The sequence below is a fragment of the Populus trichocarpa genome, chromosome 4 (genome assembly GCF_000002775.5).
Source record: "Populus trichocarpa isolate Nisqually-1 chromosome 4, P.trichocarpa_v4.1, whole genome shotgun sequence".
NCBI lineage: Eukaryota > Viridiplantae > Streptophyta > Magnoliopsida > Malpighiales > Salicaceae > Populus > Populus trichocarpa.
In genome coordinates this window covers 3,919,949-3,942,225 of record NC_037288.2, presented here as the reverse complement: position 1 = coordinate 3,942,225, position 22,277 = coordinate 3,919,949, and the positions used below count along the sequence as shown (strand labels likewise).

The window sequence follows — 22,277 nt, the reverse complement described above, 5'->3', positions numbered from 1 at the left end:
ATTTTTAGAGATTAATATTATTTTTTTAAATCGATGAATCTTTTATTTTTAGAGTAAATTAGTAATTTTATTATGCATTAAAAAAATAAAAAACTGATTTATCTCATTCGGTGATGCAATTGAATCCGTAAAAAACTATTTTACCCTTTCAATTTATATTTCTTTGTAGGACAAAAATGACATTATATTATAATAATAATTCAATGCACAATGAATCATGTTGAAATTTGATGTTTTACTGAACATTTTTTATATATATATAAACCAAAATACCCAACATTTAAACAGTTTTCAAAACAGTCAATAACTCAACAGTCACGCCACTCATAACTCACGACTGACACGAGAAAAGAAAACTAACTGAAGTGATAAGAGGATTGGAAAACACAGAGCAAAGAGGGGAGACCACCTCGATTGGACAAGACATCCTCTCAGATCCTCATATCGTTACAAGCCTCTCACTCACAGATAAGGTGGCCCCACCTCATCGCCATCACCCCCCCTCCTTCGTAACATTACCAAAGAACAACAATCCTCCACCAGAATAAAATCTCTCATCGCAAAAACAAATGCTATAATATATCAAATTAAAAAGAAAAATCTCCCTCCATTATTTCTACCTTGGCATCTCCCCCATAAAATATTCCCATATTCTTACTTAACTCTCAAACACGTGTTCACCGTTGATTAGGTCGCGTGACCCACACGGGATTCTTCAACCCTGATCCGCTACTCCCTTATTCTAAATCAAAAGCATCAGAGAGGTCGTGCATTGTATTAACGTACACCGCGAAGCAGGGGATAGCGAGTAAATTGAAAAAGCGGAACAGGAGGCAATTAACCGCTCTCTCGAGGGGGGAAAAAAAAGGGTTTAAGAGCTCACTCTAGGTACTAATATCACATTTCTCTCTCTCTCTCTCTCTCTCTCGATCGAAGTTCAGCCATGGAGTCGCGCGTCTTTTCACATGCCACCACCATCGCTCACGTGCGTAGGCCACTGCGAGAGAGCCACAGCAACACCAGTTGCAGCTTCATCTCGATCAAACCGATCGGAGCAGTCGGTGAAGGCGGGAATCTGATATGGGGAAGGCAACTGCGGCCGTCATTGCTTCTGGAAGCATCTTCTCCGATGAATGCAAGGAAGGATATTCTCCGGCCGGTTATGGCTGCAGCTTCATCTCCGGCAGAAGGAAGTGATTCCTCCGGGTGAGGTCCGTTTCCTCCGTTCTGACTCGGTCGACTCGCTCCGTGTCGGAATCTGACTCGGTTTTGTTCGTGTTTTTGACTCGGTGTTTTTGCAGGGATGGGAAGGTCGCTCCGATTGGGTTTTTCGAAAAGAATCCGGCTCTTGTAACCGGTTTTTTCTTCTTCATGTGGTACGTAGGAGATCACGTGACCTCATTTCCTTTCCATTGGACAATCACGTGACTTTAATTAACAAATCCCAGACGGTCAAGCTTCTTGTCTCGTTATATGATTTTATGGATTTTATTTTAAAACAATTATTTATTAATTAATTTGCAGGTACTTTTTGAACGTGATATTTAACATACTTAACAAGAAGATTTACAATTACTTCCCTTATCCATAGTAAGTATTAGTAATTAGTTAGTTGCTAATTATTATTATATTATATTATGTGTCTGTGCTTTGATGGAATGTTTGTTGATGGTGTCTTGTGTAGTTTTGTTTCGGTGATTCATTTGTTTGTTGGAGTGGTGTACTGTTTGGTGAGCTGGACTGTGGGCCTTCCAAAGCGCGCTGTAAGTTAAACCTCTATTAATTAATGCCTATTTCCTGTTCTAAGATGGGATTGTTTGGCTGATTTTGATTTAGGGAAGATGATTGTGTTTTATAAACAGTTTATGGTTACCTTATATGTAACATGTGTATAGATCGTGATTGATCTTTGACAAGTCTCTGGTTTTCAGGGGTAATGCCTGTGAGGAAACAGGGGTTGTCCTTAAATTGGGAAGAATACCTTGTATTTGGGACTTGGTGAAGAAATATGAAGATTGATAGTATTTGTACTAACTATTGCCATTTAAACATTTAAAGTTCTTATTTTTTTTGGAGGGTATGATTTTTGAAGGAACCGTGAGTTTCCTGTCTTAATCTTATTGTCTATGTGTCATATGGTATTAGGAAGATGATTGCTGAAGCTCAAGAGCACTGATAATGCATTACTTATTTGCTGTGTATTGCGTGCAGCCTATTGACTCAAATCTCCTGAAGCTGTTGATTCCCGTTGCTGTCTGTCATGCATTAGGCCATGTGACCAGTAATGTCTCCTTTGCGGCGGTTGCTGTCTCCTTTACACACACAATCAAAGGTGACATCAAGAAGGCACTTTATTATCCAAATTTATGGGAAGACAATTTTCTTGCTTATCAACACTGTTTTATGAGGACATTTTAACCTCTCAAGAGTGGTTTCCTTATTTATAGTCGATTGTGTTTCATTACAGCACTTGAGCCCTTCTTCAATGCTGCTGCTTCTCAATTCGTATTGGGACAGTCAATACCGATAACTCTGTGGCTATCACTTCTGCCTGTCGTTCTTGGTAAGCTTTCTCTTTTATTTCTGCAATAATATGCCATCTGACTGTAATCAACCTACACTCTATTGGGATGCAAAATCATGTCTACTCATTATTTCCCTCACTCCTATTAATTTGAATTGTTTGCGTAATCAGAAACTCTAAGTTGATTATTATAATACTGATAGGGTAACACAAATTTTGAATGACATTCCATTGTAAATTAAATGCAGGTGTGTCCATGGCATCATTGACTGAGCTCTCATTCAATTGGACGGGCTTTATTAGTGCTATGATTTCCAACATCTCCTTCACTTACAGGAGTCTCTACTCGAAGAAAGCAATGGTAATTCAATGAAGTTTTTTTTTGTACTATATGAGCAACTGCTTGTTGATTAATTAATAAGTACTTCCTAATGATTGCTTCTTTTTTTTATCCCTGCAGACTGATATGGACAGCACTAACATTTATGCTTACATTTCCATCATTGCACTCTTTGTCTGCATTCCACCTGCCATTCTTGTGAGTATGAAAGCATTGATGCCCCTGGAGAATTCTACTTACAAGACCATATTAAAAATCATAATCATTCAGTTCATAAAATCTCTTCTTATTTGTGTCACCTTTGCCTTTGCAGGTCGAGGGACCTCAACTGATCAAGCATGGCTTTAATGATGCAATTGCTAAAGTGGGCCTAACCAAGTTCATCTCAGACCTTTTTTGGGTTGGAATGTTTTATCACCTCTACAATCAGGCAAGAACTTTCTCCTGATCTTCTTATGTCTATACAATTTAGTCATATAAAACAATGCCTCTGGAGGCATTGATGTTTACATGCATTTAGCATAACATTTCCACAGTTTTCCTGAAGAGTTTTTGTAGTGATTTGAATGCTTGCATAGGTTTCCATAACGAGTGTTGACATATTGTGAGACTGCACTAATGATTGGGATATGCAAACAACTATTCTGGAATATTCCAATATCCTTTCCGGAGATCTATGCACTCAAATCATTATGGAAACTGTTTCAGACATCTATATAAACATTAAGGAAAAAGCATTTAAACACCAATGCCTTTGACTTACATCAACAAAATGGTAGAAGGACCCTGCAAATTAAGTAATGGTGTGGTCTCCTTTGCATGCACACAGAGAGTTCAATTCAACTACTTGCCGTTTTTATTCCCTCTATTATCTGGAAAACCAACTTTTTTTTATCACGATACCGTTTTGGAGGATTATAAAAAGTTTTTTCCTCTTGAATTTTCAGTTGGCTACCAATACCTTGGAGAGGGTTGCACCTCTTACACATGCAGTGGGCAATGTGCTGAAACGTGTATTCGTGATTGGCTTTTCCATCCTGATCTTTGGTAATGATTTGTCCACCACTTGATTACTCATTTGTTTCCTAACAAGTGCTATTACTATTATTATTTTTTGTGGATGGTAAAATCAAAATAGTACCTAACAATTCTCTCCTTGCAGGTAACAAAATCTCAACACAAACTGGTATTGGAACAGGAATTGCAATTGCTGGAGTGGCAACCTACTCTTACATTAAGGCCAAGATGGAAGAGGAGAAACGAGTGAGTTTCATTCTAGAATACTCCAACAAACATGAGTATTCTCGGCTTATTTTTGTATTTGGGTTACAAGTTGCATTATGCTGAGCATTTTGTTACTTTTTGGGTTAAAATCTAAGTTAAAGAGTGATATCAGCTTAAAATATCCATTGCTGAAATCCTTAGAACATATGTACCTGCGGAAACTACAAGGAAATTGATCTTTTCTTAAGAGATATATGTACTTTTTGGAGAATTAGTTTGTTTGATTTACGATTTCTTTATGACCATGGAAGTGGGCAGTAAGGTCTTTAAAATGAATTACCCTAACTCTTCATGCAAATTTGGTCTCTTTTGCAGCGAGGGAAAGCAGCATGAGAAGGAAAGAGGCATTGACCGTGGGTGAAGGAAACCTTGTTTGTAAAGTCAAATTCTACTGCTCCGAAGATAAGAGTATCCTGTTGTCATTGTGAAGTTATTTTTTTCCATTAATTTTCGTTGATTCAGAGTACAGACTATTGCTAAGTTGCAATCAGCTTATGTTGACTAGAAATAATGAATCATTTGCTCTGTCTCTCACAATGAGCTTTAATGATTAGAAGCTGCAGAGGGAGTTTAATAGAATGAGTGGAAATGAAATATGCATCGCCACTTGCAGAGAAGTTTTTTTTTTTTGTTAGGTTCACTTGGGGATGCAGCAGCGTGATAGTGGAGGCGGTGTAACTGTTGGAGAAATCCGAGGTTGCATTCCATATAAAAATCCTAGCTTTCCGCGAAAGAAAGAAAATCAGTGTTTTTCTAGCTCTAGATTATAATTCTAAACTATAGAATTTCTTTTATATATTTTATATAATCTGAATAACATGAAGTATGATTTTAAAAAATAACACACGATGTTGTTTATATAGTGACTACAACAAGAAAAATCAAATAAAAAAGAATTTCTAGACACTTACACAAGTAAACCCTTTATAAAACTAGGTAAGGAAAACCTACATCTAGCTATTGAATAAAAAAAACCTTTATAAAACTAGGCCAGGAAAACCTATATCTAACTATTGAATAAAAATTATGACTATTTTCGGTATACATGTAGTATATTTCTTTTAACTTTGAGGCAGTTTCATATTGTGTTTATAAAAATTTTAATTTTTTTTAAAATTAAATTCTTTTATATTTATGAATCATTTGATTTGATGTATTAATATCAAAAATAATTTTTTAAAAATAAAAAAAATATTATTTTAATATATTTTCAAATAAAAATATATTTTAAAAAATAATTCTTATAACACTCTAATTACCTTGTAACTTTGTCTACTTTGGCGAAAGCTAGGATGGTCAATAAACTATCTGATCCTGCTTGGTGTGCTCCACCCTCTCTCTCAATCCTCAATATGTTAGCCAATTTGGACAAACCCAATTCACCACCACAGAGCCCTTCACAAAATCTGGTCATGTACTTAACATCCACATCTCTGTCGAATACAGTGCCAAGGAGGGAAGTGAATCTGGCAATGGAGCAATGGGTGATCAACCCCGGTATATAGGCTAGATCATACAGGCCAAGAGAAGTAGCCCAGAACAAATCCCTGTGTTTTGCAAGAACAGCTGTGAAAATCTTGGTAAACCCAGACATGTAAATACCTTCCCTTGCATGTTTGTCATAGTCCAAACCATTCTTTTTTAAGAGTTCCACGGACTCAAAAACACACAAATCCTCAGCAAGATCGAAATAGAAGTTGAATTCCCATGCCCCAAAACTAGTGTCCCTCTCATCAGACTATGTGATATCCAATTGGATCATTTGAGAACATCAACGTTGAACTTCAAGTCTTTGTATCTCTTTGTCTCAGACCCATCTCTCGGTGTATCGCGTATAGAGCTAGGAAATTCGGTGTCAATAGACATCACTTTGTACTTGAAAAGAGCCCTGTCCAGTCGTGACATCTCTGCCTCCAAATTGTGTTTCCAGACTTGGGTTATTGGAAGCATCTTGCTTCTGCATGTTTGGTGTTGAACATAAAAATGTTGTTTATAAGTATTTGATTAGATATTAAACAAATTTTTATTGTTGTGGGTTCCACCGTAATTGAGACTGGAACTCAGTTTCTTGGAAACGCGGCTGCGGCTGCGTTTCTAAAAAATTTATTTATTTTTTTTACTAAAATTTAATATGATTTGTATGTTTTGAATCGTTTTGAATCGTTTTGATGTGTTGATGTCAAAAATAATTTTTAAAAAATAAAAAAACATCATTAGCATGCATTTTGGCAAGAAAAGTTATTTGAAAAACACCCGCAATCACACTACCAAACACGCTCTTAAATTTACTTTTCGTGAGGACATGTTCTCCTCTCTCCTTCATCGACACTGTAGATAATTAACCATTGCAAAAATTTCCCAAAACAACCCGAGAGGTCTCCATTGTTCAAATCTGGAAAAATCCTGTCATTTCCTAAATTTTCATCCTTGTTCCCCTCTCTTCCCTTTTCTCGTCTCTTGCAAAACGACAACGAAACCATTGCAAAAAATTTCCAAAACAACCCTCTTGTCTCCATTGCTTTTTCCCTTCTCCTTCTTCTTCTCCTTCTTCTGCTACATTTCTTCGTCTCCACTGTTCTACAAAGTGAATAGTGGAGAGTGAATTAATTCGCTCTCCACTATTCATGGACTAGAACGAGTCCGGTTTAAACCTAAATGCATTGGACGTGGTCCGACCTAGTAAAATAAAAAAATCCAAAAACATTTCTCAGATATTGTGTTTTATTCAAAAAAACTAGTGTTTAATATGATTCAATGACACTACATAATTACATTAGAAGGAAATCGCATGATGATGTAGCATTTGCAGAATTTGATTGCAATTCCAATTTTATTCCTAATGATATTTTACTTGATGTTTTTGCACGCTCAGAAAATCATCTTTATAGTTAATTTATGATCATCTTTTCTTTGATTTGTGGATTTTTTACCGGCCAACTTTCTTATTCTATAGGCACCAAAATTAGAGTTTATCTTGCATTGGATCATCAATCTGGTTTGGATCGAATTTAGCCAAGTCAATCAAGTTACTAAAAACTTAGTTAGACCACCTAGATTTAACCAAATCAATATCGTTTTCAATTCAACTTAAAATCTAATCTATATCAAGTTTTGGACCATGAGTTTTTTAAATCAATTTTTTGAGTCGTACTGAATTTAACAACTTTGTTTCTAACTCATTAGGTTTTTTTTAATAGAACTCCAAAATAATGTCCGCAATATAAAGTACATTATTGAGGCTGAAAAGTTTTTTAGAAATCATTTTTAATATAAACTTCTCTTGATTAGTTTTTCAAGTTTAGATTTTCTTCATCCACTTCCTTGTAAATGAGAAATATCCTCTTCTAAATGTATGTATGTCTTGTGATGCTAGTGTTAACCCACCACTATTCAGATTGTAGATCGGTTTAACTTTAAAAATAATAGTAGATAGATTCCTTTCCTAAACTTTATTTGTGAGGTGATCAATATAGATTGATGAGAACCAACAAGCACCACGAAAGGATAAATTAAAGGTGATAATTGGGCCAATTACAAGGTCAAGAAGATTAAAAAGACATTCAATGTGCTGATTTAAGATATTTAGCCCAAGACAAGCAGGGATGATCAAACGTTGATTAATGCGATCCATACAAGGGTTAGACAAAGAGAGATGATTTTAGATTAATTTTTTTCTAAAGCGCAGTTTTAATCTAACAAATATAATTTTTGATTTGACTGTTGGATTAAACTGAAATTTCATCAGAAGATTTTAGAGGATTTGCCAATTTTAATTTAGAAAATCCTTATGATAAAGTTCTACTATACGAGAATTATATTATTTTTATAGTTAATTTATGATCATCTTTTCTTTGATTTGTGGATTTTTTACCGGCCAACTTTCTTATTCTATAGGCATCAAAATTAGAGTTTATCTTGGCAAGGAATCCTAATCTAAGAAGGATTCATAATTGACAGCTAATTATTTATTTGTTAAGGAAACATAGGTTGCAGCTTACTATTTATGCAAGAATTCTATTTTTGTTTTTAAGGACAGGAGCTTAGGAGAATTAATTATCAAGCTCTTCCATATTTCATAAGGATAACGCAAGTCGCTTTCCTTGTGTGTCAAGGTCGACAGCAATAATTCTTACTTTCCAAGGATGCAAGTCGGCAACACACTTATAAATCCAAGGGTGGGTTTTTTCAGATTTTCTTTTGTGATCTTCAACAGCCTAGTTATTTATATTATATTGTTATTTTTAATTGGGTTTTAATATAACACATTAGTTAATTATAGTGTAGTATATTTTATGAATTATAAATATCCCTTGAAAAAAAAAATATGTAAGCTTTAATTTTTATTCAGAATAATATTTTATATGAGGGAGTTCTTTCGTACTTTTGATTTGTTTTTGCAAAATTCTTAAAATATAAATCTATTAAAATTATATTTAAATAATTACTTGATTATTCAATATTTTTCAAATAATATTAAAACTTTTTATGATGATGTTAATGATAAATTTTTGAATAATTATATATAAATCTAATATTTAGATTTGTTTTTAAGAAATTTCTTATGAAAACTTAATATGAATAAAATATTTATTTTGTTATTTTTATTATATTGCTTTTGTAGGCATTTTTTTTAAAAGGTGGCCCTTAATTGTTTTTCTAATTTCATTGTTTTTTAATTGCAATGTTCCTTAAAAACAAATTTATTAAAATAATTATTTGATTATGCCATATTTTTCAAATAATATTAGAACTTTTAACAATGAATTTTTGAATAATTATATATGAATATAATATGTAGAATTGTTTTTTAAAAAATAGGTCATGAATATTTAATTCAAATCAAATATTTATTTTTTATTATATTATTTTATAGAATTTTCTTAAATTTATTATTTTTGTATTTTTTAATACATTCATGTTAAAACTATAGAATCATAATTATTATTGTTAAAACCATAGAACCATAAGATTATGATAAATTTTTATTTAAAAAATAATGTTTTTGATAAAAAAAGGGCATGTTATGTAAAAAGGAAATAAATAAATAAAAAAGGAAGTCTTAACTCAAGAGATACATTTTTTCATCATTATTACAAATCATTAGAATTTTTCCGAATATTTAATTTAATCACCTTCAATTTTTATTCAAGAAACCATACTAATAATACAAATATATATTTTTATAAAAACAAAATACATGAACATAAAAAGAGAATTTACACTATAAAAGCACAAATACTAATTATATATATGAATGGAAATTCTCCATGTCACTATAAATTATATCTGTATTGTACATAGAAAATTCTTTATGCGAGTACCAAAATAATCTTTATTGGCTGGCTTAGAGGACCCTACAACCGGTTCTTTAACTGATTTTTTTTTCATACACGCACTCTTTCCTCTCGTACGTTAGATTACCAAACAAACAGAACTTATTTTCCTTTGTCTTCGTGGCATCCTATTTTTCATTCTATAAGCATACAAACAAAAAACAAAAAAAGAAGTAAGACCCAGGCCCACGCGAGCCCAACCCCGTGAACCCAGCCCAAGAACCAAGAAAAAGAAAAGGGCCCACTAGAAACACAAACTAAAAATGTCAAAATGATTGACTCACCCGAAGATCCCATAGGCTCAATCAAGCTCATATCCACAAGCAAAAACAAGGAACTCTTCAACGAGGAAGGAAGCAAGAACCCAGCCGCAGCCAAATATCCCACGATCCCATCCCTCTTTGCAAAGAAACCATCCATCTTTTCTAAAAAAGAAAAAGAAAAAGAAAAAGAAAAGAACTATTCCAGAGCCTAAACAGGGAAAAAAATAAATACAAAGTGTTACAGTGCAGTGACAAGTTGACCACCAAGTAAAAAAAAGATAAAAAGAAGAGGCAGCACAGAGGAGGAAAGCGAATGAACGAACGAACGAACATATAACATGTTCCAAACAAAAAGGATGTTTTTAGTGTTACAAAAAAAAAAAAAAAACCCATTCCTTCCTGCCAGCAACACTTAAAACACAAAAATCAAATAAGAATAATAATAATAATAGTACTGATAATTATAATAATAAAAACAGTAAAAAAAAAAAATGGAAATCCGAATTGGAGTCAAGAAGGACTATTTTGTTTTTGTTGTTCTCTCGTTGTTATTGTTTTTTGATTTCTTTCTTTCATTTTTTGTTGCCTATTTTCCCCATTTCTTATTATCACTCCTTTCCTTTTCTCTCATAGGATCGTTCAATTCTTTTCGTCACGCGGCGTTTATCAATATTATTTTCGGATTCAATTTACTTCTTAAAGATAATAAACAAATTAAAAAGGAGGAGGAGTGATGTTAATTTCTTCCCTGGGCCTTGACCCTCACGATATTAGAGAGAGAAAAAAGTAAACCAAATCAGTCCTCTCTCTCTTTCTATCTCGTTTTCTGTTTTGAAAACCCTAATCTTTACGATCGCGATTCCGGATGGAGGCCAATTCTGACGAAGAACAACAAAACAGATCGAAGAACAACGTGGTGAGCTCTAATGAAGGACAAAGCAAGCCTAAACGACAGATGAAGACTCCTTTCCAACTTGAAACCCTAGAGAAAGCTTATGCCAGTCCGTACACTTCTTCATTCTCTCTTTATGTTTACACGGTTTTGATTTGATTTGTTTGCTTTTGATCTCTTCTGGCTTGGATTTTCTCTATTTCTTTGTGTTTGTGATTCTGTTTATGCTTGGATTCCTGCTAATTTTATGTGTTATTCAATGAAAGAGGCTTAGTTGTTTGTTAGTTTTGTTGAAATTTTGATTTTTTTGGCAATTTTAATCACATAACTAGTTAATTTTCGTGTTAGTGATTATAGATGCTTAATTTTTTCTCTAGATTTATGTGTAATATGTTTACTTCACTTGTTTTTTTTTTCTTTTTTTTGCATGGATCTTGGATGATTTTGATTCAATAATTAGCTATTATTATTTATTTATTTATTTTTTGCATTATGCGCGCGCGTATCAGCATGTTTTTTTTTTTGTTGATTTTTGTTTGCTATTGCTGGTTTCATCAGCTGAGACATATCCGTCAGAGGAGATGCGGGCAGAATTGTCGGAGAAATTAGGACTATCTGATAGGCAGTTGCAGATGTGGTTTTGCCACAGGAGGTTGAAGGACAAAAAGGAGACTCCAGTAAAGAAGCAGCGGAATACAGCACCATTGCCCGAGTCTCCTTTGGAGGATATGAGGATAGGGGCTGAGAATGGAAGTGATTATGGGTCTGGGTCCGGTTCGGGCTCTAGTCCACTTTCAGAGTCAAGGAAAGTGATTTTAGATGATGGGCATACGATGAGAAGGTACTACGATTCATCACCACAGTCAGTTATGGAGCTTAGAGCTATTGCCTGTGTGGAGGCGCAGCTTGGGGAACCATTGAGGGAGGATGGGCCAATTCTTGGAATGGAGTTTGATCCGTTGCCACCTGATGCGTTTGGGACACCCATAGGTCATGCTACTTAACTGATCTTAACAATGCCATACTTTTAATTGCTTGATATCGTAGTAATGGTTATTTTTGAAATGAGGTGGGATGAACATTGGCATTTCACGTGAATTCAATTTTGAGCAAAGAAAAATATTTAGTCCTCAAGGATACTCTTTTATTCATGCCTTTTTGGTGCTAATTTCTCCTGTTTTTGTATTTGTTTGTTTGTTGTTTGAAATGAACAACCGAACTGCACTTGTACTATATTTAGATACTGATTTTTTCATGCTACCACAGTGATTAGTTCATGCTACTATTGTCACTGATGTTTAATTGGAGAGTGAATACCTAGGCATTTTTGATCACATGATCCATTAAAGTTAAAACTTGCCTAGTTATCCTGTTTGTGGCTGTTCATTCACTGATGAATGTGGAAAAGAAATCAATTTTCTCTCCAGAATGTATTCATGTTAGAATGCAATTTTGACTGTTTAACATTGGCATGTGACATTTTTATTCTTTTTGATGTTGGGATCGCATCTGCTAAAAATTTATTGGTAATCACATGCAGCATCTATTACTGAACAACAGAAGCGAATGGGGTATTCTTATGAGGACAAAGTATACGAGCGACATGATGCCAAATCAAGCAAAGTAGTTTCTTAAATTCCTCATCTCTCTCTTTTATTTTTGTGGTGTTTGTGATATTTCCTTGTGTGCTATAGAACTGCAATATGATTTAGATACTTTGATGTGCTATCATCAGCCTATCAGCATCTAAATGTTTAGTCTTCATTAAACTAGGGAACTTTCATTTGCTTTGCCCTTCCAAGTTCTTGGTATCGTGGTTTTTTTTTTTTTTGAAAAACATTTCTGGTCAGCCTCTATCACCATCTCTTAGGTCAAGATGATGCTCACTTTTCTCTTTATAGCTAAATCATTAAAAGATAGTAACAACCTGCAATTAACAGTTAACCAAAAAAAACACCATCCTTCTTTAAAAATGCAAAAGGATAATACGTGACAGCCTGAAGGCTGTGGAAAAAAAGGCCGCATCTTATTATTATCGACCTAATGGAACTGACCTTGTTGCATATCTGTCAAGTTTCTATAGCTAGTTCTCTCCATTGCTTTTCTTGGAGATTACTCCACTTCTGTATTGGATTCCATAACCTAACTCTTATATTTATGATTGGTACAATAGAATGATATGATGCATGCATTCCCATGTAAATGCTGGGCTTCTAAGTGTAGATTTTGTATTTTGCCTAGTTCATATTGGTTAAACTCTGAATAGCAATTCTATCCTAGGCCTCTGTAAAGGCTACTAATGAGCACCACTTTTTCCAGGATCATGCCAGTGTTCGATCTGATGCTTATGGACTTACTCAATCTCCTTATCACGATTCACCAGTTGATACTTTGAGGGGAAGAGCTTCACCTTTTGGTGCAGGCCAAATATCACGTGCTCGCCTTATGTCTCAACAAGACAAGAGGGGGCATGTTTTTTCATCACCTCAGAGGGATGATGACTATCTCCTGCAACGAGACACCTTTGCAAACAATAGAACAAGTGCTCAATCTAACAGTCATCCTATTATGGGACCAGAAAATCCAAATGTCTTTTCTGATGCACAAACCTTCCACCATGACACTGAGCTGCGGTTGGAAAGGAAACGCAAGGTGTCCTGAAGTTTTCAAGAGATTTTTGCTTTCTCTCTCTCTTTTAATCAAGGAGTGGTAATTATATATGTGGTTGCCTTTTGTAGATTGAGGAACCAAGAACTGTAAGGGATGTTGAAGCTTGTGAGAATCGGATGCGCAAAGAGCTTGAGAAACAAGATATTTTAAGGCGGAAGGTACCATCTTATCAGTCTTGAATTGCTGATGTAGTATTTTTTTCATCTGATTCAGATGTTTGAACTTGCATTTTCAGAATGAAGAACGAATGAGGAAAGAGATGGAAAGGCATGACCGTGAGAGACGAAAAGAAGAAGAGAGGTTAATGCGTGAAAGACAAAGAGAGGAGGAGAGATTACTGCGGGAGCAAAAACGTGAACTTGAGCGAAGAGAAAAGTTTATGCAGAAAGAGTATTTAAGAGTGAGTTTCGAGTCCATTATTCCGAGCTTTTAGGTAATTTTTTTTTAATGTTTAGATAGCAGTATCCCAACCATCTCTTTGTTCTCCTTGTTTATTTTTAAGGCCGAGAAAAGAAGACAAAAAGAAGAGCTTCGTAGGGAGAAAGAGGCAGTGAAACGCAAAGCTGCCATGGAGAAGGCAACTGCACGTAAGATTGCTAAAGACTCTTTGGATCTTATTGAGGATGAACAGCTAGAACTCATGGAATTGGCTGCTGCAAGCAAAGGCTTAGCCTCAATAGTTAACCTCAACTATGATACTTTGCAAAACCTCGATTCATTCAGAGGTAATGATGCCTGAAGATTAGACCATTTTGAAAAAGAATAATTTAATTTTTCTGTTGAAATAGGACGGTTAGAAGTTTGTTTGTTTTACATTTTCTGATTAGTTATAAAAACAAATTTTTGTGCTCCAGACTTGTTGATCACATTCCCATCCGAGTCCGTGCAATTAAAAAAACCCTTTGGATTTCAACCTTGGTTGGATTCTGAAGAAAATATCGGGAATCTTCTGATGGTATGTCCTATAACTCACCTTTTATTTTCTTGAACTGTGATATGTATTATCTATCCATGATTAGCAGATGATGATGTGATTCACTAGGTTCCATTGTAGTCCCACTAATGAAATTCTGACGACTTCTAGTTGGCTCATTTTTCACTGCTCATTTCTTTTTAACTTCATAAAAATGAAAAAAAAAATCATAAAAGTTATGCTTTCTTCTATACTGCTTCTCTATGCTTGTTGTGTTGATCCAGATAATTTTTGATAATGTTAATACTCTCTTGTCTTTATTTTGAGGTCCCAAAATCTTTATCTTTTTCAGGTCTGGAGATTTTTTATTACTTTTGCTGATGTTCTTGGGTTATGGCCATTTACACTTGATGAGTTTGTTCAAGCTTTCCATGACTATGTGAGTTTCATGTCTCAATTTTGTTTTGTCTAACTTCATTTTATGCATCTTCCTCTCAGTTGATTTTTATACTATTTTGATTTTAGGATTCAAGATTGCTCAGTGAATTACATGTCGCTCTTCTAAAATTAATAATAAAAGACATTGAAGATGTTGCAAGGACGCCTTCTATTGGATTAGGAATAAATCAATATTATACAGCCAATCCTGAAGGTGGACATCCACAAATTGTTCAAGGGGTAAGCTCTGCTCCATGGACATGTTTACTGGTATTCATTGGCATGATATCCTTTCAGTTGATGCTTAATCATTTTTTACTTTTACTCCAATGTATTAGGCATATACATGGGGTTTTGATATACGCAACTGGCAGCAACACTTAAATCCATTAACGTGGCCCGAAATACTCCGGCAATTGGCATTGTCTGCAGGATTTGGGCCACAGTTGAGGAAAAGGAATGCAACATGGACTGGTTTGGGCGATATTGACGAGGTTTGTCCTTGTCTTCATTTCTTTATTTTCTTCTATGCTCTCCCTGCTTTAGCTCCTTTAATGTGCCATATATATGCCAACTGAAACTGGTCTTGTACACCAATGGATGTTCAGAGCAGTAACATTTGGAATGACATAATTGATGTCTTGCTATAGACTTGGAAGATAGGTAGACATAGGCAAAATATTCGGGTAGCACATTTAGTAAAAGATTGAAGCTTTTTCATTGGAGTTATAAATAAAATGATATATAACTAAAGAGAGGAGGAATAATACAGTCAATAAAATGGAATGCTGAAACTGCACTTAATGGGAGTACTTACATAATTATGGTTGTTTTATGTGAATTTGTTAATTAGGATATATCTGCCTTTTAGGAGCGAGTTCATTATTATTATTATTATAATTGTTAGGACTATTTGGCATTTAGGATTCTTCAGGATTTTGTTGTGCCTTTATAACTAACTCATCAAATAAATGACATGAGTCTTCCTTGGTGCATTTGTGAAATTCCTAGGTTTTCAGCTATAAAGTTCCATGTTTAGATCCTGAGAAGCAGGCATTTAATGAAAAAATGCTGAAACGTATGATTGTCTCTAAATTTTTTCTCCTAAGATAGTTAACTTGGTAATGGTTTTTATCAATTTAGTGTCATACATAAAATGTTTCTTGGTGGGTTTTGAGCTTCATTATGTTTCGACACTTGTCAAATAACTTGGTGTGATATCAATCATGTTCAATCTAGTTGATAACTGTCACCACATTTTGTTAGTGTGTTATTTTGTATAATAAGATGTTTGCTGACCGATTATTATTTTTATGCTTTGTCCTTCTTGTACTCACAGATGATTGTTTTTTTAGATGCAGGTTAAGGATTGTGAAGATATCATTTCTACTATACGCAACGGATCAGCAGCTGAAAATGCATTTGCATTAATGCGAGAAAAGGGTTTATTGCTTCCTAGAAAGTCTAGGCATCGGTTGACACCTGGAACTGTTAAGTTTGCAGCTTTTCATGTTCTTTCTCTTGAAGGGAGCAAAGGATTAACAGTGCTAGAACTTGCAGACAAGATTCAGGTGAGTTCTTTTGTTTGCCAACATTAATTTTCCCCACTGTTGTTTTCCTTGTCTCCTTTGCTTACAGATATTTCCTTACTTGTCTCCTTTGCCTACAGAAATCTGGACTTCGAGACCTGACAACAAGCAAGACGCCAGAGGCATCTATTTCTGTTGCTTTGACAAGGGATCAAAAGCTTTTTGAAAGAATTGCTCCTTCAACATATTGTGTAAGAGCAGCTTTCAGAAAGGATCCTGCTGATGCCGAGGCAATACTTGCAGCAGCAAGAAAAAAAATTCGAATATTTGAAAATGGATTTTTAGGTGGAGAAGTTGCTGATGATGTTGAAAGAGATGAAGAATCTGAAGGCGATGTTGATGAGGATCCTGAAGTTGATGATTTAGCTACTCCATTGAGTGCTAACAAAAGCACTGTCCCTTCTAGTAAATTAAATACTTTGTCAGTGAGTGGAAAATATAAAGTCGGTAATGATATTTCATTAACTGTACAAAATGAGTCTGAGAAAGGTCTTTCAACTTTCTCTCTGAATGGTCCAAAGGATGTGATGACTCCCATTATCATCGAGCAGTGTGTTGCTCATGAAGATGAGGGGACTAATAATGGAGATGGACAAAATATTGAAATCGATGAAAGCAAGTCAGGTGCATCATGGATTCAGGGACTCACAGAAGGGGAATATTCTCATCTCAGTGTCGAAGAGCGTCTTAATGCTCTTGTTGTATTAGTTGGTATTGCGAATGAAGGGAATTCCATTCGTTCTGTTCTTGAGGTAAAAGCTCCTTTTCATTTTGTTAAATGTTAAATCACACTCTCATCCCAGGAAGCTGTTAGTTTTTCTCCTTGTAACTAATAGCAAGTTTTACAGGATCGTTTGGAAGCTGCAAATGCTCTTAAAAAACAAATGTGGGCTGAGGCGCAGTTAGATAGAAGTCGGTTGAAAGAAGAGTTCATCAGTAAATTAGATTTTCCATCTTTAACTGGGGGCAGAGTTGAAACACAAGTCGCTAGTTCTGCTTTGGAAGGCAGCCAAAGCCCCTTGGTTCTTGTTGATAGCAAAAATAAGGAAGCATCTCCAAGTAATGCTGAGGATCAGAAATCTTTGGCAGAAAATGTAGAGAATCACTTGAGCAGTGTTCTTTCTGAAAAAGCCTTAGTTGTTCAAGATCTTTCCATGAATCCAGATAACATTTCAGTGCAGCAGCATGGATATGCTTCAAAAAGGTCACGTTCACAATTGAAAGCTTATGTTACCCACTTAGCAGAAGAGTTGTATATTTACAGGTCCTTGCCTCTTGGCCAAGATCGCAGACGTAATAGATACTGGCAGTTTGTGGCATCTGCTTCTAGAAATGATCCTTGTTCTGGTAGGATCTTTGTAGAACTGCATGACGGCAATTGGAGAGTTATTGATTCAGAAGAGGTAATTTCTCTCGTTGTGGTTTATGCATTTATATCTTGATTGCAATCTCTGTTGAAAAATATCTAAGAACCCATGGTAAAAAAATATTAATATTTGTTTTGACTCTTAAAGCTAGAGTTAAAATGAGGTTCTTTAGTCAAAGAATAACACCAATTATCCACAACGACCATGGATATATTAGTTGCAGACATAATCTGAATAATGGTAACTATAATGATTTTACCTATTGGGAGGGGGCAGGGTGGTTTGGACATGATGATGGTGTGTTTTGGTTTAATGTGGCTTCACAATTATGGGACATTATTAAATCATCTTGGGGATAATTAGTGCTTTTCCACCATTCCAGGGGAAGCATATAGTTGTAATCTTAGAGATAATATATAATCACCTCTTGTAGTGGAAGCACATGTTTTCTCATCTCTTACCTTTCTGTTGGCTGTTTCCTTAGAGGCTGTCCTGGCATTAAAAGCAAGAAATACTCCACTTTTTCCTCGTTTGCTAGAGCTGTAAAATCATCTCTATACTGATGAAAAACCAGGCTCTCTTTATCTCTCATGATTGATTGCATGAGAGTACGAACCTCCTTGGGTCATATGGTTGTTTTTTGTTCTTTGGTTGATGCCTTGCAGCATTCACTGACACCGTATTCAACACTATTTCTGTTCAGGCCTTTGATACTCTCTTGTCATCTCTGGATACTCGTGGGGTTAGGGAATCTCATTTGCGTATAATGTTGCAAAAGATTGAGTCTTCTTTCAAAGAAAATGGACGAAGGAACTTGTGGTCTCCAAACATTGTGTGCCAAAGTGGAACAACAGATGAAAACAAAAAAGCTGAAACAGACAGCGGTAATTGCCCAGCTGACATCGATGACCCTAGCAGTATGTTTTGTGTTTCCAGCTCAGATACTTTCGATACATTTTCATTGTTTAGAATTGAGCTTGGGAGAAATTCAGCAGAGAAGAAGGGTGCTTTGAAAAGGTACCTGGATTTTCAGAACTGGATGTGGAAAGACTGCTTCAATTCCTCAACATTACGTGCCATGAAATTTGGGAAGAAAAGATGTGAGCAGTTATTGGATACCTGTAACCTGTGTTTCAGCTCTTATCTCTCTGAAGACACCCACTGTCTTTCTTGCCACCAAACATTTAAAGTTGATAAAAAGAATTTTGATTTTGCTGAACATGAGATTCAATGCAAAGAGAAAAGGTTTGATCCTGGAAATGCACGTGCTTTTGATTCTTGTTTACCACTGGGAATCAGGTTGCTGACAGCGCTATTAGGTTCCATAGAGGTTGGAATGACATTTTCATATTACAGTTTAATTTTGATTTCCCAATTCTCTCTATCAATTAAAAAAATACGAGGAAAATATTTTCTTAAGATTCTGGGTTCTAAGCATTGATAACTTCTAATCATGTTGACCCATATATTTTCACTTTTGAGTTGGCAGGTATCTGTTCCACAGGAAGCTCTTGAGTCATTTTGGATGGAAATCTGCAGGAAGGACTGGGTTGTGAAGTTGATAATGTCATCATCAACTGAGGAGCTCCTACAGGTTCTCAACATCTTACACATCGCTAAAATTTTACTTGCACACACACACACACACACACCCCTATGCTAAATCTGTGTTTTTCCTGTTCCATTTCTGGCATAAATCTGTAATGCCAAATCAATTTATTTTAAATAGTGATGATCTTAGATTTGTTTTGTTGCTTCTATTACTGGTTGTTTTATTCTGTTAATGATGGGGTGGGGGAAGCATTTTTTCATTCATTTTCTCAGAGAAAACATACTGTTATTCCAACACTGTTTTGTTTTTTTCAAATATTTCATGGGTATGCAGGCTTCATCTGTGGAGGTATGTACCACTGTTCGTTACTTCCTCGCATAAAATCTGAACCTGGTTTTGATATATAGAAGAATCATGTATATTGATTTTCTCCCGTTTCCATTGCTGCATTATTTTCATGCATTCATTGCTCCATAATGCAGTACACAATCACATTTTGCGATAATAAAGTCATTACATGGTATAATAGACCCAAAAAGGCTGTTGCCCTGTTATCGTTTTTCTGAAGTTCTGTCCCGGGAGGCTATAAAAGACCATGGATTTCAATATATCTGCATGGATTAAAATTTTCTTTGTGCTAATGTGCTCTTACATGGACAAGTGTGCCTGTGGATGTGCCCATCTTATGATTTGTACCAAGCTAGTAGCCTGTTATGATTTGTACCAAGCCAGTAGCACAACAAGCATTTTACGTACCTAGTGTCATGTTTCTGTCTTGTGTGTATGGTGGGATGTTTTTGCTTATTTTACAGTTCATATCGCAGAGATTGACTGTGTTCGAGAGTGCCATAAAAAGAGAGAGATTGTCATCAAATTTTGAGACGACTAAGGAATTATTGGGCCCCTCTGCATCATCAGGAAGTGCAGCACGTGATTCTGCTAGTCTAGGATCAGTTTCTCTACTTCCATGGATGCCAAAAACCATTGCAGCTGTGGCCCTGAGGCTTTTCGAGCTAGATGCATCTATTATTTATGTAAAGAATGAGAAACCTGAACCCTCTACAGACAAGTCAGTCAAAGTATATATGGTCAGTTAGTTTTTCCCTCCTCTTTTGATCCTTTTCTGTTTCATTTACTGCAATTGTCTATGTGCGCGCACGCTCACGTGTGTGTGTGTTTGAGAGGGAGGGAGGGAGAGGGGGAGGTGGGTAGGCATCACTTTCTTTCTTTCCTTCTTTTTTTATTCCAAGTTTAAATTGAGTGCAAACTCTTGCAAAAAGCCTAAAAGGGTTGGTCGTTCGAGTTTTTTAAAGGGAAGTTATAATCCCACATGTTCTGAGGCTGTTTATACCCATATACTTGGTTGGGGGAAGAGTAGTTTCAAGCCCATGCTTGGAATGATTGCCTTTTATGGGCAAGTTGGGGCCACACATTTAGTTAAAAAAGAGGAGAGAATCTGCCAGTGGCACTTTAGAAAATTTCAGGTGATCACTGATAGGAAAGATGTTTTGATTTTGATTTTGATTATGATTATGCACCTGGTTTTTCTCATGCAGAAACTTCCATCAAGATATTCTGACTTTAAGAATGAAGAGGTCGAAATAAAAGATGTAAAGCTAGAAGAGCACAATAAAGAAGAGATTGTTGATCTACGTGGTAAGCGTAGCAATTATAAACGTGGACGAGGGGGGCGTGATCAAGGACTTGCTACAAAGTGGCAGAGAAGAGTACCTGGTTTAAAATCTGATACAGGCAGGCAGAGTTCTTCTAGGGGAATTCAGAATTTGAATCAAGGTCCAAGGCAACAGGGTAGAAAAACAAATTTGCAAGCATCTAGTCGGGGCCGTCGGACAGTTAGGAAGAGGAGAGTGGAAAAGACGGTTGCCAAGGAGCCATTGCTTGGTCGGATGAGGAGAGTGGAAAAGACGGTTGCCAAGGAGCCATTGCTTGGTCGGATGACCAACACGGTTGCTGCCCCCGTGAGCTACCTGTCTAAAAAAACAGCTGCCCGCAACAGCTATGTCAAGTCATTCAGAAACCTGGATGATGAGGATTGGAGTGCTAAAAAGGGCAGTCTGAATGTGGTGGGTGATGATAATAGCAACAGTATGGAAGAAGCAGAATCTGACGATGATGTTGAAGAAGAGGTATATGAGCAAGGAAATTGGGAGCCAGGTTTCAATGGCACTTCCAATGGGTGGAACAGGAATTCAATGGAAGTGAGTGATGATGATGGAGATGCATCTAATGGCATTGCAGCAATGGGAGATGATGATTCAGAGGGGGACATAGAAATGAGTGACGGGTCAGACCGAGAAGCCAATCGGGTGAAGAATGATGAAGGCCTAGACTATGCAGATTCAGATGAGTACAGTGACTGAAGCACATTGATATTCAAGGGATTGCTGATGCGCTTGCGATAGTCATATATTGAGCTGCATTAAAGTTTTTTTGTCATGCAGCTTGACTGGCAACCAGAAATTTATGTATAATAGGGGAAGTAAGAAAGTGAATTGCCCCTCTCCATTCCTCTCTACATATATAGGGCAATACATAGCAGAAAGAAGAGGTAGAAAGTAATTAGGTAGATCCGCGTTGTAATTCATTATTGTTAGGGAGGCAGTGGATTGTATTTGTACAAGTGCCCTGAAAATGAGTTTTCTCATCCTTTTGATTCTATTTAAATGGTGTTTTGTCTACCAGAAATTTGTCAATAAAGCAAATTCACGTTACTCTTTTTCTTTTTCTTCTCCTAGGGAATTTTCTCTTTAATCAAGTAAAAAAGAAAGGCTAATGAGGAGCTGCTCCTGGTCCTGGTATCAGAGCTAGAGTTAATATCGAGCATGACACGGGAGATCTAATGGCATCCTTTATTTAAGCATGACATAAATTGAAAAAAACAATAATAATAAATGTTTTTTTAATTAGAAATATATTAAAATAATATTTTTTATAATTTATTTTTAATATAAAAACATCAAGATAATTTAAAAATATTTAAAAAGTTAATTTTAAAATTTTTAGAAACTTTTAAAGAACAGTTTAACCGGACTCCAAAGACACCTTTATTTTCTCACTTTTCTTTCTTGGATCTGGAAAAGTTGCAAAAGCT

General features: G+C 35.6%; 3 protein-coding genes across 5 annotated transcripts; 2 read left to right on the top strand and 1 right to left on the bottom strand.

The window, feature by feature from the left end:
• The first annotated feature begins 603 nt into the window (after positions 1-603).
• LOC7456262 (triose phosphate/phosphate translocator TPT, chloroplastic) lies at positions 604-4,765 on the top strand. Of its 2 annotated transcripts, none has more exons than XM_002305076.4 (12): positions 604-1,206; positions 1,302-1,376; positions 1,525-1,590; positions 1,685-1,763; positions 2,212-2,332; positions 2,468-2,563; positions 2,773-2,885; positions 2,985-3,062; positions 3,178-3,294; positions 3,812-3,911; positions 4,027-4,127; positions 4,464-4,765. In XM_002305076.4, exons 1-12 carry the CDS (start codon positions 944-946, stop codon positions 4,479-4,481), a joined length of 1,227 nt encoding a protein of 408 aa, XP_002305112.1. In that variant the 5' UTR covers positions 604-943; the 3' UTR covers positions 4,482-4,765. The 2 variants fall into 2 exon arrangements, with proteins under 2 accessions (XP_002305112.1, XP_024454237.1); XM_024598469.2 differs by having other exon boundaries at positions 1,062-1,211.
• Positions 4,766-5,403: 638 nt separating this feature from the next.
• LOC7456770 (putative CCR4-associated factor 1 homolog 8) lies at positions 5,404-6,110 on the bottom strand. The gene is given in 2 exon segments (XM_052452510.1): positions 5,404-5,918; positions 5,921-6,110. Coding segments are annotated over 2 exon segments (648 nt in total). The 5' UTR covers positions 6,054-6,110.
• A 4,135-nt stretch (positions 6,111-10,245) lies between these two features.
• Positions 10,246-21,902, top strand: LOC7476373 (homeobox-DDT domain protein RLT1). 2 transcript variants are annotated; one of them, XM_052451924.1, is made up of 18 exons: positions 10,246-10,745; positions 11,195-11,626; positions 12,177-12,259; positions 12,956-13,288; positions 13,375-13,464; positions 13,542-13,706; positions 13,809-14,031; positions 14,161-14,261; positions 14,572-14,658; positions 14,745-14,897; positions 14,996-15,151; positions 16,019-16,228; positions 16,327-16,998; positions 17,095-17,649; positions 18,317-18,943; positions 19,103-19,207; positions 19,990-20,253; positions 20,722-21,902. In XM_052451924.1, exons 1-18 carry the CDS (start codon positions 10,610-10,612, stop codon positions 21,544-21,546), a joined length of 5,217 nt encoding a protein of 1,738 aa, XP_052307884.1. In that variant the 5' UTR covers positions 10,246-10,609; the 3' UTR covers positions 21,547-21,902. The 2 variants fall into 2 exon arrangements, with proteins under 2 accessions (XP_052307884.1, XP_052307882.1); XM_052451922.1 differs by having other exon boundaries at positions 16,013-16,228.
• The last annotated feature ends 375 nt before the right edge of the window (positions 21,903-22,277 follow it).

Excerpts from the sequence above, each read along its gene's own strand:
- LOC7456262 (XM_002305076.4), top strand. The coding sequence starts at position 944 with ATGGAGTCGCGCGTCTTTTCACATGCCACCACCATCGCTCACGTGCGT. Across the intron at positions 2,886-2,984 it reads TCTACTCGAAGAAAGCAATG|ACTGATATGGACAGCACTAA; the intron begins GTAATTCAATGA and ends TTATCCCTGCAG. Across the intron at positions 3,295-3,811 it reads TTTATCACCTCTACAATCAG|TTGGCTACCAATACCTTGGA; the intron begins GCAAGAACTTTC and ends TTGAATTTTCAG.
- LOC7476373 (XM_052451922.1), top strand. The coding sequence starts at position 10,610 with ATGGAGGCCAATTCTGACGAAGAACAACAAAACAGATCGAAGAACAAC. Across the intron at positions 14,262-14,571 it reads ATATCGGGAATCTTCTGATG|GTCTGGAGATTTTTTATTAC; the intron begins GTATGTCCTATA and ends TATCTTTTTCAG. Across the intron at positions 16,229-16,326 it reads AACTTGCAGACAAGATTCAG|AAATCTGGACTTCGAGACCT; the intron begins GTGAGTTCTTTT and ends CTTTGCCTACAG.